The 16,073-nt window shown below is 42.9% G+C and overlaps 1 protein-coding gene across 1 annotated transcript in view; it reads left to right on the top strand.

Moving 5' to 3' along the window:
* The window catches only part of doc2g (double C2-like domains, gamma), a 34,700-nt gene that overhangs the window by 15,683 nt on the left and 2,944 nt on the right, over window positions 1-16,073 (top strand). Inside the window, exons 8-9 of the mRNA XM_085355945.1 lie at window positions 8,667-8,748; window positions 8,990-9,086. Coding sequence (XP_085212071.1) covers window positions 8,667-8,748; window positions 8,990-9,086 — 179 coding nt within the window. The remainder of the gene's footprint in view (window positions 1-8,666; window positions 8,749-8,989; window positions 9,087-16,073) is intronic.

A 16,073-nucleotide genomic window follows, 5' to 3' on the forward strand; every position in this document is an offset into this window, starting at 1 on the left:
GCAAGGTACCTCAGCACCTGTGGTTGTAAAACAATCCCAAAATCATCATCATTGGCGTGAGTTGTTTGTGCTGATATGCTGTGTTTGCGTTTCACCAAATGTGGTTTATTATTCTTACCAGACATTTCCGCTTTGATCTCATCTGTGCTAGTGATATTGCACCAGAAGTCTTGTGATTTGTTCAGGGGCAACTTTACAATCCTAAACCTTGCTGCCATGTTCTTTTAAGAAAGAAGAGGCTTTCCCTTCCAGACAAGCCAAACATGTCCAGGTTTTTTCTAATTGTCCTGTCATTAACATTTAACATGCTAGCTGAGGACTGTAGAGTCTGAGATATAGCTTTCAGGTGTTTTTCTAGTTTCTCTGAGCATTGCGAAGACTGACCTTAGAGTGAATGTTTTGGATCTCCACTCCTGGGAGGATTGTGGCTTTGTGTGTACACACACCTGCTTTTATAGAGGTGCTCACATTTTCTGATTATCATATAATCAAGTGCAGTTTATTAGTACCACCAACCTGCTCCTTAGACTTTTAATTCACATTGATTCACTAATTCACTTAGTTTTTGTCTGTTGCACAGAACTGCAAAGAGTTCTGCGAAAACTTTCTTATATGAAACTTTTTGGGGTGCTTGTAGAATCCACAGATTATTTTTAACTGTAAAAAGCTGTTTCATTTCTTTTGTTTCCAGGCTTTTATTACATTAGAGACAGGAATGTGAAGTCAACAAGAGCCTGACTGACATTATACACCGCAGTAAGCAGATCAGCACTCTTTATGAGCTTCCATGTGTTTCTGCGACAGTCGCTGAGACACATGGAAGGTCCTGCAGAGTGGAGGTGGATGCATTCTGATCACATTGTACTCTCAGTGAGATCAATTCTTTTCTCAGCCAACGCAGGTCTCTTCAAAGTCTGAAACAGAACTATAGTTGATACTGTACCGGCTTGCCTGTAAGGCACGGTGACAGATAAAACCCACACAGCTAAATCTCCAGCGTGCCTGCTGCACTTAAGCACCAACAGTGCAGAGAGTGAAAGCTCCCACACAGGACAGCAAATCTTGTAACCAACGCCACCTCCAACAGTGGGAGGCTTCAAGGTAGAAGCAGCACAAGGTTGCTAAAAAATAATACTGAAAAGGTTGTAAAGCACCTTTCTGTTTTCTTTAGATGACTCTAACGATGCAATAACGTCATTTATGGTTTAACAATAGGTAATTTCGTTCTTTGAGCCTTCCATTTTTGAACCTGATGATGTTTGTTTATTGCCTAAGGGTGATGGGTACTTTTCTCATTATTTATAATTTATGAATAAATGACACAGGGATGTAAAGAAAACACATCCCCAGTTGAAAAGGCATAAGGTTAAACATACTGTTTCTCTCCCGTTTCAACCAATCTAGTGGCTGAAGCTTGAAAACGCATTCATGTTTTCTCTTCTGAACTAAACTTTTGGAGAACCAGTCAGCTTGTCTGACACGCAGGCTTCCTGACACCCAGCTTCCTTGCCAATAACACCCTCCTCTGAGTACATCTGAGGTAAAAATGACATGCATTTGCTGAACTGTAAGTACAGGCTTACAGGAAAGTCTGGATGACGTATTCTACAGTGAGGTGAAGGAGTACTTTTTCAGTGCGTAGTAGTTTGATTTGAATAAGAGGAACACCTACAATCACTGCACTGAAAACTGCTTTTTAAGCTAATGGTGTCAAAGGTTCGTGCAAGTGGACATTTTCTGAGTCATTTTATTAACTGTTGACAACTGAAACAAGAAAGTCGGAAATGCTCATACTAGCAGTTTCTCTGAGGAGTTGTTTCTTTACTTTAAAGCCGGCACGTTGTACAGTATCGGTGTCTCTTCTAATACAATGTTTTAGAGAACAAAGGTAAAATTACATGTGCACCCAGAATGCACAACTGATTCTATCTTATATCCCTGCTTGGCCTTGTGCACACTGGTACATGTTATTTCTCTCAGTTGTGTCTTCCTCCTCTTGTTCTACATTATTGTACCAGCTGCTTCTTTTATGCTGACTCTTGTCGTTTATTATTCGTTTAAGCCTCTGCCCTGATCCGATTCGTATTTCTGGCACTTGGGTCTTTTCAGCTGCCCGTCTGCCAGCATTTCTTTTTGTTCCCTTCTGTGTTCGCGTATCAGGGACTTTGTATCCATCACACAGAGCCGTGTTTACCTCAGTTCAGCGGATGAGCTGTTGAAGGTGTGCAGCTCAAGGCGCTGTTTTTTTTGTCAGTGCACACCGTAGAACCAGCATAATGAACGCCGTGAAGTTTTAGTGAAGTTAACTTTGAACAAATAAGGAGTTAGGGGGTTAAATATGTTGCTGGCACAGGTAAATTACATCCCTTAAGTGTACTGAGCAATTAAATCGACAGGAATTAATTTACATAGTTCACTGATGTCCTGCAGCTGTAAAACCAGACATCCTCTGCAGCTCAAGCATATCTTGATGCCTGTGTGTGTGTGTGTGTGTGTGTGTGTGTGTGTGTGTGTGTGTGTGTGTGTGTGTGTGTGTGAGAGAGAGAGAAAGAGAGCTGATCAGATACAAACTGTTTATTAACATTAGGTGGATGATTATTTGGCACTCGTGATTTTGATTTTAATTTTAATTTTAATTCTTCTTGTTGCGTTTAATGAAACTGGAAGAAAACCCAAAATTCTTTGAACATATCAATCAGCATGTTCAGGTCTATACAGACACACAGTATGTTTGATATTAAATAAAATATGCAGCAGTCGATTATCCATCCATCCTATTCCGCTTATCTGATTCAGGGTCGCGGTGGGGCTGTTGCCTATCCCAGTCACCACAGGGTGAGAGGCAGGGTAAAGTCCAGCCACAGCTGAAGCATACTGGTATGGTCATGCAGGCCTGAAAACTGCTCAGCAACCATCTGGCAACCACAGGTCTCTCTGTTTCCAGCAGGGAGCTGCACAAAAAGCCTCTTTATTATTTTGGGTGATTGCCAGTCATTTGCCAGTTGGCACAGAAGATGCTGACGTGTCTGTAAATACTTGCTACCTGTGGTAGTAAAATTAGAAAAGGAGTGACGTGAACCAGAAATGGGCAATGTTCACCTTCAAGGTAAAAGTTGCATCATCAACACTTTTTAAAAGGTTCGCCTTTTAACTTGAAGCTGAACTTCATCTTTTTCTATCGCTCAGAGACTAGCAGGTGACATTGGGCAACTGTGACAACCTGCTAGCAACCAAAAGCAATTTCAAGGAGTTTTTTGGTACAGCACAATAGATCTATTTGTGAGCAGTTTCACCCCGTAACTGCCAACATCTTCAAGCAGCAATTTGCCAACTGATCATGGAATACCCATTTTTCTGAAGCAACCTCAGGTTGCCAGGGAGTCACTGATGCTTTAGTAACTGATTTCACAGAAACTACGTGCCGATCGGTTGTGAAATATGCGTTTTTCCTCCGGTGACCAGCAGCTGCCAGGTGGTCTCTGAATAGTCTCGAGGCCTGTGTGACAGAAACTTTAGCCAGAAAAGAAATGTGTCTAAACATTCTCAGTTTTCCTCAATGACTTTCCTTTTTTGGATTTGGAATTCATACTGATGAGACATTTATGTGTGAACGTCCATGTTAACCACTGTTTTATTTCCCTGTATAGGCTACACATTTTTACTATTAAATAATAACATTATAAATAATATGGCATAAAGGTTCAAAAAAGCAACCATTCTTCATTTCTGTGTGCATATATTTATATATGAAAGCCACAGGGAACCAGGCCAAAAGAGAAGAGATGACTGCATAAGGAGTCCAGTCAGTCTCTCTCTCTCTCGTTAAGCTTTTAGAAGCCAATCAAGTGACACAAGGTCAGAATTATCTTAGAACTAATTTGTCTTCCATTTAAAGGACAAATTAGCATTTTAAAGACTAAATTATTCGACATCTTTCAAAAGAGCCCTGAGTCTTTTACCCTGATCTTTATGCACAATCTAAAACATGAAAAAGAAAAGTCTGTCGGAAAAAAAAAAGCCATGTAAGGGCAGAAAAAGTGCAAACATGTCAAATCCTTCATGCTGACCAAGCACACCGCCGTGCTTTACAGTTTGGTTATCTCTCTGTTCTTGCACAACGAAGTAAAAAGATCATGAGGCTCCGCTGCAGCAGGCATATATTTAGCTCCTCTCTTCTAATTGTGACTCCTTTTTTTTTTTTGGCACATCTGTGTGTCATAACTTATTTTTGTTCCCTGTTTTTAACGTTGGCTCCCTCTCTTCCATCTACCCCTGTCATTTTCAGCAATTTCCCCCCTCTCACTCACAGGGCTGCTCTCATTCTTCTGTCAGCCTCTGCCTCAACTTGCCACCACGGTGGTACCGAATTTTTTGGAGAGTTGTCAAGTCGTCATGTGGGTCCCATGGTGGAAAGAAACATTTTGGGCAAAAATAAAGAAGTTGATTCTGCTGTCCTGACTACACATTTCATTTAATTTTTAATGCATCTATTAAAATAACAACAACAGCATGGCGATGCAGCGGTTAGCACTGCATGCTTGTTAGGCTGATTAATGAGGTAGGTGTGCCGTAGGTGTGGATGTGAGAGTGTGCTCTTGCTTTGTTACCCCTGTGATGGACTGTCTTACTGTCCGGGCCAGTTTGGATATGTTGCTCCTATCAGTGAGAGTGACGGGACTAAATCATTTTTACTCTGCTAGCTCTCAAGTATAAAATCAGTGTGATGTCCTTTCCCAGCATTTTCCAGAGTTCATGTGTCAGAAGAGCCTATAGGGGACTGGCATAATGATGAAATGAACAGTGCACTTCCATTAGAAAATCAATCAGCTGACCCTAATGGACCCCATTAGAATCAAATGATTATTTTTCAATGACTGTTTGACTAAACTGGGACATTATTTTGACACAGACGGAATTGTGACCAAAAGATGAACCTGGTATCAAATGCACTGTAAGTTGTTTGGACCAGCCACCAATGCTGGATGGTTGTATAACCCGTGCACATTTACCCAGATTTACTTTTTGAAGTTTTCTCCAGCTGCAGTGAGAGTTCTAACAGGGGCTAGAAAGAGAGACCATCGTTTTTTTCCCCATATTAGCTTCTGTTCATCGGCTCCCTGTTAAATCCAAAACTAAAAAAATTCTCCTCACATACACGATAGTGAATAATCAGACCCCATCATATCTCAAAGACCTCAGAGTACCATATTATTCCAATAAACAGAGTGCTTCACTCTCAGACTGCAGGCTAACTTGTGGTTAATTTTCCAGTCTAGTCATGCAGTCATCATGGAAAATAACCAGTTGATTCTAATGGGGTGAGTTAGGGTGCACTGATTGATTCTTATGGAACTGCCTGTACTATAATAGCCTCCACTATTGGCTTTTGTCACACATAAACTCTGGGAGGCAGAGCATTCAGCTGTCAGGCCTGTCTACTGTAGAAACAGGATGTTTCTAACTTTAGAGATATTGCACAAATGTGCATTGGAGGACATCTCCTAACTCTTAAAAAAGAAAGAAAAGGATATGAAAAATATTATTAATATATATCTTTATCTTCTTTTGACTCCTTATTTTAGAGGTCACCACAGTGGAACATCTTCCTTTATCTCTGTTTCATGCTCCTGTCACACCAACCCTTCACTCTGTGAATCTTCTCTGTGGTCTTCCCCTTTTTATACCCTTCATCCAGTACATCCACAATCCCTCTTCTGCACATGTCCAAACTATCTCAGCCTTGCCGCTCGATGTACTAATCCTGTCCATCCTGGTCACTCCCAGTAGACAAACCATAACATTTTGAGTAGTAGTGTAGCTGCATTAGATTTCTTAATAGTATGTGTACGGGGAGGCGTTCTCATTTCTTTGTCCACGCCTTATGGGGCTTTTTAAAGATGAGTCCTGCTTGTTCATGTTGCCTCACATTACAAACACAGTTTGTCTCGTGAACAGCGTTTAAAGGTTGTCAGCAGCAGCTGCGGTAGCTCGCTAACCTTATCAGTCACTGTCAGCCGGTGACACAGAGCTAAAACGGTGTACGTATACGGCACATAAACATGTGGTTACTTAGTTTGCTGTTCCCCACTGTTCTTTTTAAAGAAACTGTTAGTGAAAAACTGAGGGGATTATCCTCCCGTATCTCTGTGGACCAGCATCCTGCGTCGTGAATTATTTTTCACATTGAATTTTCTGTGGCAAATTGGGCACAGTTCGGTTGCTCCTTTGTGGCCTTTATTTCCATTTACCCGATCTTAATTACGAACGTTGGTGTCAAAGAATGTTTTGTTATTCTGAAAATATGAGTTCTCCCGCGTGAGTTGCCCTTGGAGGCGTATGCAGAATGTGAGTCGGCAGAGCTAAGGCTCGGATGTCCTCGAGCTTTCACTTCACCGCCTCACGTGCTGGGGGTTAAAAAGATGCTTTGCTTGGCCGACTGTCTTAATTGATTCATTAGTTTCTTTAAGATTTCTTTTTTATTTCTTGTGAAGTAAACCAAACTATTATGTAAACACCAGGTAGGATGCATCTTGTGGCGATAATGAGCTTTTTAATGCTTTAAACATTTAGCTGAGCCTGTGTCTCGTCTTTATACATTGTTTGAAACATTTAAGTTGATGGCTTTTACTGGAACAACACAGTAATTGGGACTTTAATAGGCACACAGTTAGTTTGTTACCCAGGGGATACTTATTTTGAATTGCTCAGAGATATTTAACTTCTCTCTAAGAAGACAGACTCTGATGCATTTGGTTGTCAGGCTAATCTGATGTACGAAACTGGACCGACTTTGAGTTGTATACACTCATTTGTCACTTTGTTGGGCTCACCGAAACTGGACAACAGACTGGAAAATGTTGCCTTATTTGATGAGTCTTGACTTCTGATTTGGCATTATGATGGAACATAAAAACATCTGTACATCATGGATGTATGTTGATTCATCATTCATGTTTACCCCAAACAGTCTGCTGGGTAGGCCGCACAGATTATAATGTTATTTCCTGCACTCGCGTTACAGCAGCCTAACTAAGTGAAAACAAATGACACCACAGTTTCTGGCTTTTTATTAGCTTCCGTGTAGATTATCTCAACTTATGAAAGATGAAGTACATTAACTTACTTTACCCACAATAAAGAGATTCCAGGCTTGCTTGATAAATTGTGACTATTACCATTGAACATGGGCCTGTTTCCTACATCTAGAACAGGATCAGCAGAGGAAATTAAAAAGATGTTGGATAAGCAGCACAAAGAGGAAGCACAGACCTCAGATTTAGATTCCTGGAACTCATCAGTACGAATCTGATCCAAAGCCTTAATAGTATTTTTATTCTGTTGTGTATTTTACATTAAATTGTTTTTTTACCCCCCACAGTTATGTCTTTCTTTGATACCATGAGTTTGTGGAATGAAGTTACTGGAGAGCCATGAATGGTTTGGGATGTGTGGGATGTAAATGTTGTCTTTTTGTCTGCTGAACCTGAACAAGCTGCAGTTTACAAACGCATTCACCTTGTCATGGTGGTTGATGTGCTGCCACCTAGTGGACACAACATTTGAACTCTCCATCATAAAATCTTAAGCATCTGTTGTTTTTTTCTCTTTCTAGTTGACAAAGAAAAGGTCTGCATTGATGAAGGGAGTGCACTCAGATACTAAGCTGACAGATAAGCATTAAAGTTTACATTAAAAGGCACTAGAATCCAACAGTAGATTCAAACTTTGTGCCACCTTGCTCTCTGTCAGTTCCCCCTCCTCCTGCTCCACCTGCATCCCCTCCATCCTTCACTCGCTCTGATTCCAGCTCTGCATGCATCAGCTGTCAGGCCAGGATTCGTCATTGACAGTGAAAGGCTGGAAGAGTGTGATATCTCACTGCCTGAACATCTTGACTTTGAATTTATGCTGATGATGAATCCCGTTGCCCTCCAGCGACCCTTCTGTTGCCTCTTCTCTGGAGCATATACTCCTCCAACATCAGCACGATTATGATCTTGCTGTGGTCTACAATCCTCCTCTGTCTCTTTCTCGTTCTCTTTCAGCTGCTCTCTGTCCCTGCCATTGTTCAAAACACTTCTGGGTTGAAGTTATCTCATAAAGACATTTTGCAAAATTTCATTCTCCCTTTTTGTTTCTGCTATTCAGCAGACTTTACTGTCAACTTTACGGACAAAGATTTTAAAAAGTTGTGGATTAGCTGGTTTGATAATGAAGTTCTGGCTCTGTTTGACAGGAGTTCAAAGATCTCTGTTGCACAAACCTATTTTACATTTGAGATCACTCACTTTCTCAAACAAAATACAATCACTGTATGTTAATCTGTGCAAAACTGGTGGTGTAAGAATATCTGTTTACCATCCGTCTCCACTCCACTAGAGACAGATGGTAAACTGTCTCTATTTGTGCCTAACACTAATTACTGCACAGCAATGCTAAATATGCATGTGTGTGATCATTTCCATTTGTTTGTCAGTAACACTAACACTAACCTACAAGTAGCAGAATTTCATGAAATATAGGCAAAGATTAACTAAGACATTGACCGTGGCTATTTGAGTAATAGTTTCTGACAGCCTGTTTTCCAGGGGTTGTACAGCATGTTCCCTGATTCCCCAAGATCACGCTGAATTCATGTCTTTATCTGGTTTCTCTCTCTTTCTCAGCGTCTTACAGCCAGATATGGGGAAAAAGTCCAAATACAAGACTTCCGTGAAGAAAAAGACTCTCAATCCCGAATTCAATGAGGTACAGCTCCACACTTTCTCTGCAATTAACCACACCGCAGCTAACAACTTCTTTGATTTCTCTACTGAGCTCCCAATGTAAAGCATGGCAATTTAAGCATACCTTAAAGGGACTGTGTCATATCCTGCAGGTGCACCCAGCGTATCACAGAACACGTGCTGAGTTAGGAATTCAGTTCCTTTCAATCACCTGTTTATGAATCATTGATGTAAATATGCTCTCATGTACCCCACCTGCACAGGAGTTTTCATATGAAGTATCCTTGGACCAGCTGGCGAAGAAGACCCTGGAGATCACTGTGTGGGACTATGACTTGGGAATGAGCAACGACTTCATAGGTAGGCTCAGAAACGCTGTAGTGTGGAGGGGAGGAGTGGAGAGGAAAGCAGCGAAGCAAAGAATGTGACCGTAGCAGACTGTTGAAATGAAAGCGGAGCAGAAAGATAAAAAAAGAAGGAGGAAAAAAACAGGCTGAGTGTGGGTAGAGAGAGGGGGAAGAAAACTAGAGAGATGAGAAGTAATTATGAGGCTTGAGGAGAACGATTGAGCGAGCAAAGAAGAGTTTGAGTGGAACAGGAAATGGAGGGGAAAACTCAAAAAGGAAGACGATTTTCTCTGGGTCCACATCCTTCATAGACTTGGCACATTAAATGGTTGCAGCTTCATCAGACTGCTAAAAAGCTTTGGCATGGCCCGGTGTGTATATCACAGCAACGGAGAACATGGGAGCTTAAGGAGTGATGGAGAACTGGTAGGGAGGCACAGTGAGAATGGATTACCACCCTATGAGCTCGGAGGCCTTCAGATCAAAGCATTTTACTTTGTCTAATGTGAGTGTGCGCGAGTGTGCGCACGTGTGTGTTTGTGTGTGGGAGAGACGGTAGGCTGAAGGGAGACACCCCCTGTTTAGATAAACCCAATGACTTATAAGCCCTGCTGGGGGAAAAGGCCATCAGACCCACACACAGCCCCAGATAACAACCATTTCCCCGACCATTATCATTACAGGTTTAGCTACAGCAGCCTGCCCATGATGTTAATTGGGTCTGAGAGAAAAATGACACAGAAACAAAAAAAAGGAGAGATGGAGAAAAACAGTTGATAAAGAGGTCGAGCAAGCATAGTTCCAGTGCAGTGGTCTTCTGTAAGCGTTACCATTAGAAAACAGGCTTACTGTCGTAGCAGAATACAGTGGCTTGCAAAAGTATTGCAACTTTTCCACATTTTGTCACATTACAGCCACAAACATGAATCAGTTTTATTGGAATTCCACGTGAAAGACCAATACAAAGTGGTGTACACGTGAGAAGTGGAACGAAAATCATACATGATTCCAAACATTTTTTACAAACAAATAACTGCAAAGTGGGGTGTGTGTAATTATTCAGCCCCCTGAGTCAATACTTTGTAGAACCACCTTTTGCTGCAGTTACAGCTGCCAGTCTTTTAGGGTATGTCTCTACCAGCTTTGCACATCTACAGACTGAAATTCTTGCCCATTCTTCTTTGCAAAACAGCTCCAGCTCAGTCAGATTAGATGGACAGCGTTTGTGAACAGCAGTTTTCAGATCTTGCCACAGATTCTCGATTGGATTTAGATCTGGACTTTGACTGGGCCATTCTAACACATGGATATGTTCTGTTTTAAACTGTTCCATTGTTGCCCTGGCTTTATGTTTAGGGTCGTTGTCCTGCTGGAAGGTAAACCTCCGCCCCAGTCTCACGTCTTTTGCAGACTCCAACAGGTTTTCTTCCAAGATTGCCCTGTATTTGGCTCCATCCATCTTCCCATCAACTCTGACCAGCTTCCCTGTCCCTGCTGAAGAGAAGCACCCCCAGGGCATGATACTGCCACCACCATATTTAACAGAGTGTGTTCAGAGTGATGTGCAGTGTTAGTTTTCCACCACACATAGCGTTTTGCATTTTGGCCAAAAAGTTCCATTTTGGTCTCATCTGACCAGAGCACCTTCTTCCTGTTTGCTGTGTCCCCCACATGGCTTGTGGCAAACTGCAAACGGGAATTCTTATGGTTTTCTTTTAACAATGACTTTCTTCTTGCCACTCTTCCATAAAGGCCAACTTTGTGCAGCGCACGACTAATAGTGGGATGTTCAAGGCTTGGGAAATCTTTTTGTAGCCTAAGCCTGCTTTAAATTTCTCAATAACTTTATCCATGACCTGTCTCGTGAGTTCTTTGGACTTCATGGTGTTGTTGCTCCTAATATTCTCTTAGACAACCTCTGAGGTCGTCACAGAGCAGCTGTATTTGTACTGACATTAGATTACACACAGGTGCACTCTATTTAGTCATTAGCACTCATCAGGCAATGTCTATGGGCAACTGACTGCACTCAGACCAAAGGGGGCTGAATAATTATGCACACCCCACTTTGCAGTTATTTATTTGTATAAATGTTTGGAATCATGTATGATTTTCGTTCCACTTCTCACGTGTACACCACTTTGTGTTGGTCTTTCACGTGGAATTCCAATAAAATTGATTCATGTTTGTGGCTGTAATGTGACAAAATGTGGAAAAGTTCAAGGGGGCCGAATACTATTGCAAGCCACTGTATGTAGAGGATGTCACATCACAGAGGTGAGTAAACTCAAGCAATGAATCGAATGGATAAACTGAGGGAGCAACATGCGCATGAAGAGAGTTGGGAAATTTCATCTTCACCATGAGCCAAATCTAAACCTCTGAGCTGTTTCCAATCGGTTCCCTTCAAAGTCAAGTCTCAAAGCTAAAAAAGCGGATAAAGAGTTGATGAAAAGGCCACGCGAGCACAGTCTCAAAACAGTGGGACTGTGTTCCAAGTCTGATATCTCCGATTCAGTTCAATCTTGGTTTTAATCACGATGCCAAATCGCAAGAGACTTTATGTTTATTGCAATGTAATGATGCCACAACTGCACAGACAGAAACCCATGAATCCAGTTACTGCGCTGCCATCAAATCAAGCTCCAGTTCAAATTTTGAGGGCAGGTAAAAAGTGTCCTTTAGAAATTTTAAAGCCATCTGTGCTTCCCTTAGTGCTTTTCATTTAAAATGTGTTGTATTTGAACATGTTGCATTTAAAACTGTGGAAGTCGAGAGCTTTGAATGTATACACATACAAAAAAAAGACTTTAATTATTGCTTGATGTTTATGAGGGATAAGATCAGGTTACCCAAATTAATAAGCTTAATATTTAACATATAAAGCTATGCGACATGCTTGCTTAAAAAGTCAAATGTAATTTAATATACAGCAAGTCTTAATGGTTTCTCTTTTAAACACTTATTTACCTTAATTTACCTTCACCTACTCGTGTTCACCTACAGGTGTCAGTCCTGTGAGGGACTTTGAGTGATCGAACATTAATAGGTTGGTGTTTGTAAAACTGTTGATCTGATGGCCCAAAAACACTGCTGGACACGCCTCCACCCATAAAAGGATTGGAAAGTTGTGTGGAACAGAGAAATTCAGATGCAGTTCAGTGTTTCAGTAGGAACTTTGACGCCTATTGATTCTTTCAGATCTATGGCTCTGCTAAATGCTTGGTTCACCACAAGCAGTTATTCATCCGCTGGTGGGGTTTAATGAGAGGGATCTGCAGCGGAGGAGAAGTGAGGAGAGAGCAGGGGTAAAACCGTGCGAGTTTTGGCACGCACCAGCCCACCAGCCTGTGCGTCAGCCGCCACGTCTCCCCCCGGCTCCAGTTCCTCATCCTTCTTCTATCCCCCAGTGTGTGTCAGGATGGCTGGCCATTCGTTTGTCACTATCAGCCAGCGGGCCCGGGGAACACTCCATCGATCACTGTTGGGAGGTGGTGGGAGTGCTGCGGGGGCGTGCAGCGAAACTGACAAAGTGTTGTGCGTGATTATCCTATCGAAACTCTGTCAACAGGTTTAGACCTGTTCTACAAGTTGCATGATTCTGTGAGAGGAAAGCGAGGGATGATCTGTAGATCGCTCCTCTTCTCCTCCCAGCAGCAGCGTCTCAGGCGACGCTCGGTCCCGTGCTCAGAAAAGGCGTAGATCAAAAACCGAGCTTTGTTTGCTCATGGCTGTCAGTTTCTGAGGCACTCTTATGCAATCACAGCCCAGAGAAAGACTTTGTATCCCCAGCGTGACAGCTGTGTGCAGCTTTATCATACGTTGTGCTCCTCCTCCAGTGGCTCCATTACCTCACTTGAAGTATTTCTTGTTTCTCCACTTGTTTATTCCCAGCGCATCCAATTCTTGTAAAATCAGTCATCAAAATTTCAATTTATTGTTATTTTCCAGCTACCTTAAATTTCTCTTTCTCTCCGTCAGGGAAAATTTGACATGAAGGCCTTTTTGCTTCCTTCTGTCCTTACATGACAGTCTGGCAGCAAATAAAGATATTTACATAAATTTTAATATAATGCATTGTTGGCTGTTCCTAATTAAATATTATTAAAGATTACTTTTTAACAACAAAGTTAAAAAACAAAAAACCCCAACAACAACTGATTTGCACTTCTTCACAGAAAACATACATTTATTAATATTGCTGCTGTTCTTAAGGTCATGTAGTTATGATTCGCCCTGAGTGTTCCTCGACTTGCTTCCTGGAAGTCTAACTATGATCTGCAATTGCTCATCTCTATCCCACACTGGATTCCCTTCCTTCCTCACACTTTTAATTATATTTTGGGAAGGATGATCACATTTAGAAGCTGGATCTCAGAGCTACGATGATTGTGCTATGTGTGTGGTCATGCTAGTGGCCATGTTGGGGTTACTACTCAGAAGAAGGTATTTGTCACTTTTTTAAAAGTAATGCATTAATCAGTCCTTGGAGAAAAAACTAGTTGAAATACTCAGTAATTACATTACTCTTGTGTTACTCATTTAGCATAGCATGAGATGCATTTTACCTTCTAAACACTGACACAGATTCCTGTCTCAATAAGGACACCAGAGACCTTTCTTTTAGTGTTTAAATATGAGTACAAAGTCAACAACCCCAAAAACACTTTACAGCAATCGCCACAGTGGTGTTCTGTTAGAACATAAGACAAAAGTCCTGCAAGACTGACTGATCATTGCTGTTTTTGCTCTGGCTGCTGTGCTGGGGGGCAGCATACATACACTCAGCTTTAACTTCACTAGGGACGGGGATTATTAGTGTGCTCTCCTATCAATCAGTATTGATCAGTCATTGCCTATCAACTTATCTTTTCAGTTGCACTTGAGCTACAATCAGGTGATTTCAGTTAATGTTCAGGAGGTGGAAAATAGTGTGTAGAGTGGATATGGAGATTAGCATTATTTGTATTGTACAAATGGACAAGAGCACAATGATAAAATTGAAATTTGGAGGAAAACACATCGGGGATGCAGAGGTCAAGGACAGAAGAGAAGAAAAAAGGTGACGGTGAGACAGCGGAGGCTCGAAGCGAGGAGGAGGTTTAAACCGTGTCTGCCGTCTATCGTGATGGGAAATGTGCGATCGTTGGCAATTAAAATCGACGAGCTCTCAGCACTGGTACGGAGTCAGAGGGAATACCGAGAGTGTAGCCTGATGTGTTTCACCGAATCATGGCTGCACCAGGACATTCCCGATGAGAATGCTTCCGTGGAAGGCTTCCACACTGTTCGGGCGGACAGGGACAGCATCGCTAGCGGTAAGCGTAAAGGAGGTGGGCTTGCTGTTTTAGTTAACAACCGGTGGTGTAACCCTGCCAACATAACAATCAAAGAAAGGATTTGTTGCCCGGACACTGAACTGTGTGCTGTTGGACTCAGGCCGTATTATTTACCCAGGGAATTCTCTCACGTCATCTTGGTGGCTGTCTATGTTCCCCCCTCTGCTAACCCCACAGCTGCATGTGACACTATCCACTCTGCCATAGCTCGGCTACAGACTCAGCACCCGAGTGCCTTTATTGTGATCTCGGGTGACTTCAACCATGTATCACTGGACAATACACTACCAACATTCAAACAATATGTGGACTGTCCCACCAGGGGAGAGAAAACTTTAGACTTACTGTATGCTAACGTCAAGGATGCATACAGCTCCTCCTCCCTCCCCCCACTTGGTAGGTCAGATCATAACCTGATTCACCTCACCCCCCGCTATGTGCCAATTGTGAGGAGGGAACCTGTGACCACCAGGACTGTTAGGAGGTGGTCAGAGGAGGCAATAGCGGAACTACAGGGCTGTTTCGAGGTGACCGACTGGGAAACACTCTGTGAGCCTCACGCCGAGGACATCAATGGGCTTACTGAGTGTATCACAGGCTACATAACTTTCTACACCGACTCCATTGTTCCAGCTCAGACTGTTCATTGTTACCCAAATAACAAGCCGTGGGTGACTAAGGACATCAAAGCCCTCCTCAACAACAAGAAGAGGGCTTTCAGAGGGGGCAACAAAGAGGAGGTGAGGAAGATCCAGGTGTTACTAAAGGACAAGATCAGAGAGGCTAAGGACAATTACAGGAGGAAGCTGGAGTGGAAACTCCAGCAGAACAGCATGAGAGAGGTGTGGAGGGGCATGAAGACCATCACTGGATTCAGGCCAACCAACAGCAGGGGAGCTGAGGGAGGTGAGAATAGAGCCGACGAGTTGAATCTGTTTTTCAATAGATTCGACACCACGGTGTCTGCTCCCACCCCCACAACCTCACCTGCAGTCAGCCTGGAATCCAGAGCCACACCACTGTGCCAGCCTCTCTCTTCACATGTTGCCTCCTGTGAGATTCCTGACACCCCTCCCCCACCCATCACCTTCACTCAATACCAGGTTGAGATGCAAATGAGGAGACTTCACTCAGGCAAGTCTGCTGGACCAGACGGAGTGAGTCCCCTTGTCCTCAAGACCTGTGCCCCCCAGCTGTGTGGAGTCTTTCATAAACTGTTTATGCTGAGTCTGAGTCTGCAGAGGGTCCCGGTGATGTGGAAGACATCATGCCTCGTCCCTGTACCAAAGACGCCTCGTCCCAGTGGCCCCCAGGATTACAGGCCCGTGGCATTGACCTCCCACATCATGAAGACCCTGGAAAGGCTCATCCTGGACCAGCTGCGACCCATAGTAAGACCACATCTGGATCCCCTTCAGTTCGCTTATCAGCCTCGTCTCGGAACTGAGGACGCCATCATCTACCTGCTCAATCGTGTCTACACCCATCTGGACCAGCCGGCGAGCACTGTGAGGGTCATGTTTTTTGACTTTTCCAGTGCTTTCAACACCATCAGGCCGACCCTCCTGGGTGATAAGTTAGCAGCGATGCAGGTGGATGCTTCTCTGGTGTCCTGGATTGTTGATTACCTGACAGGAAGACCACAATATGTACGTCTCCCA

Source organism: Diplotaxodon limnothrissa, linkage group LG6, assembly GCF_057381915.1.
Source record: "Diplotaxodon limnothrissa isolate DT_005_m linkage group LG6, D_limnothrissa_male_GT1.1, whole genome shotgun sequence".
Classification (NCBI taxonomy): domain Eukaryota; kingdom Metazoa; phylum Chordata; class Actinopteri; order Cichliformes; family Cichlidae; genus Diplotaxodon; species Diplotaxodon limnothrissa.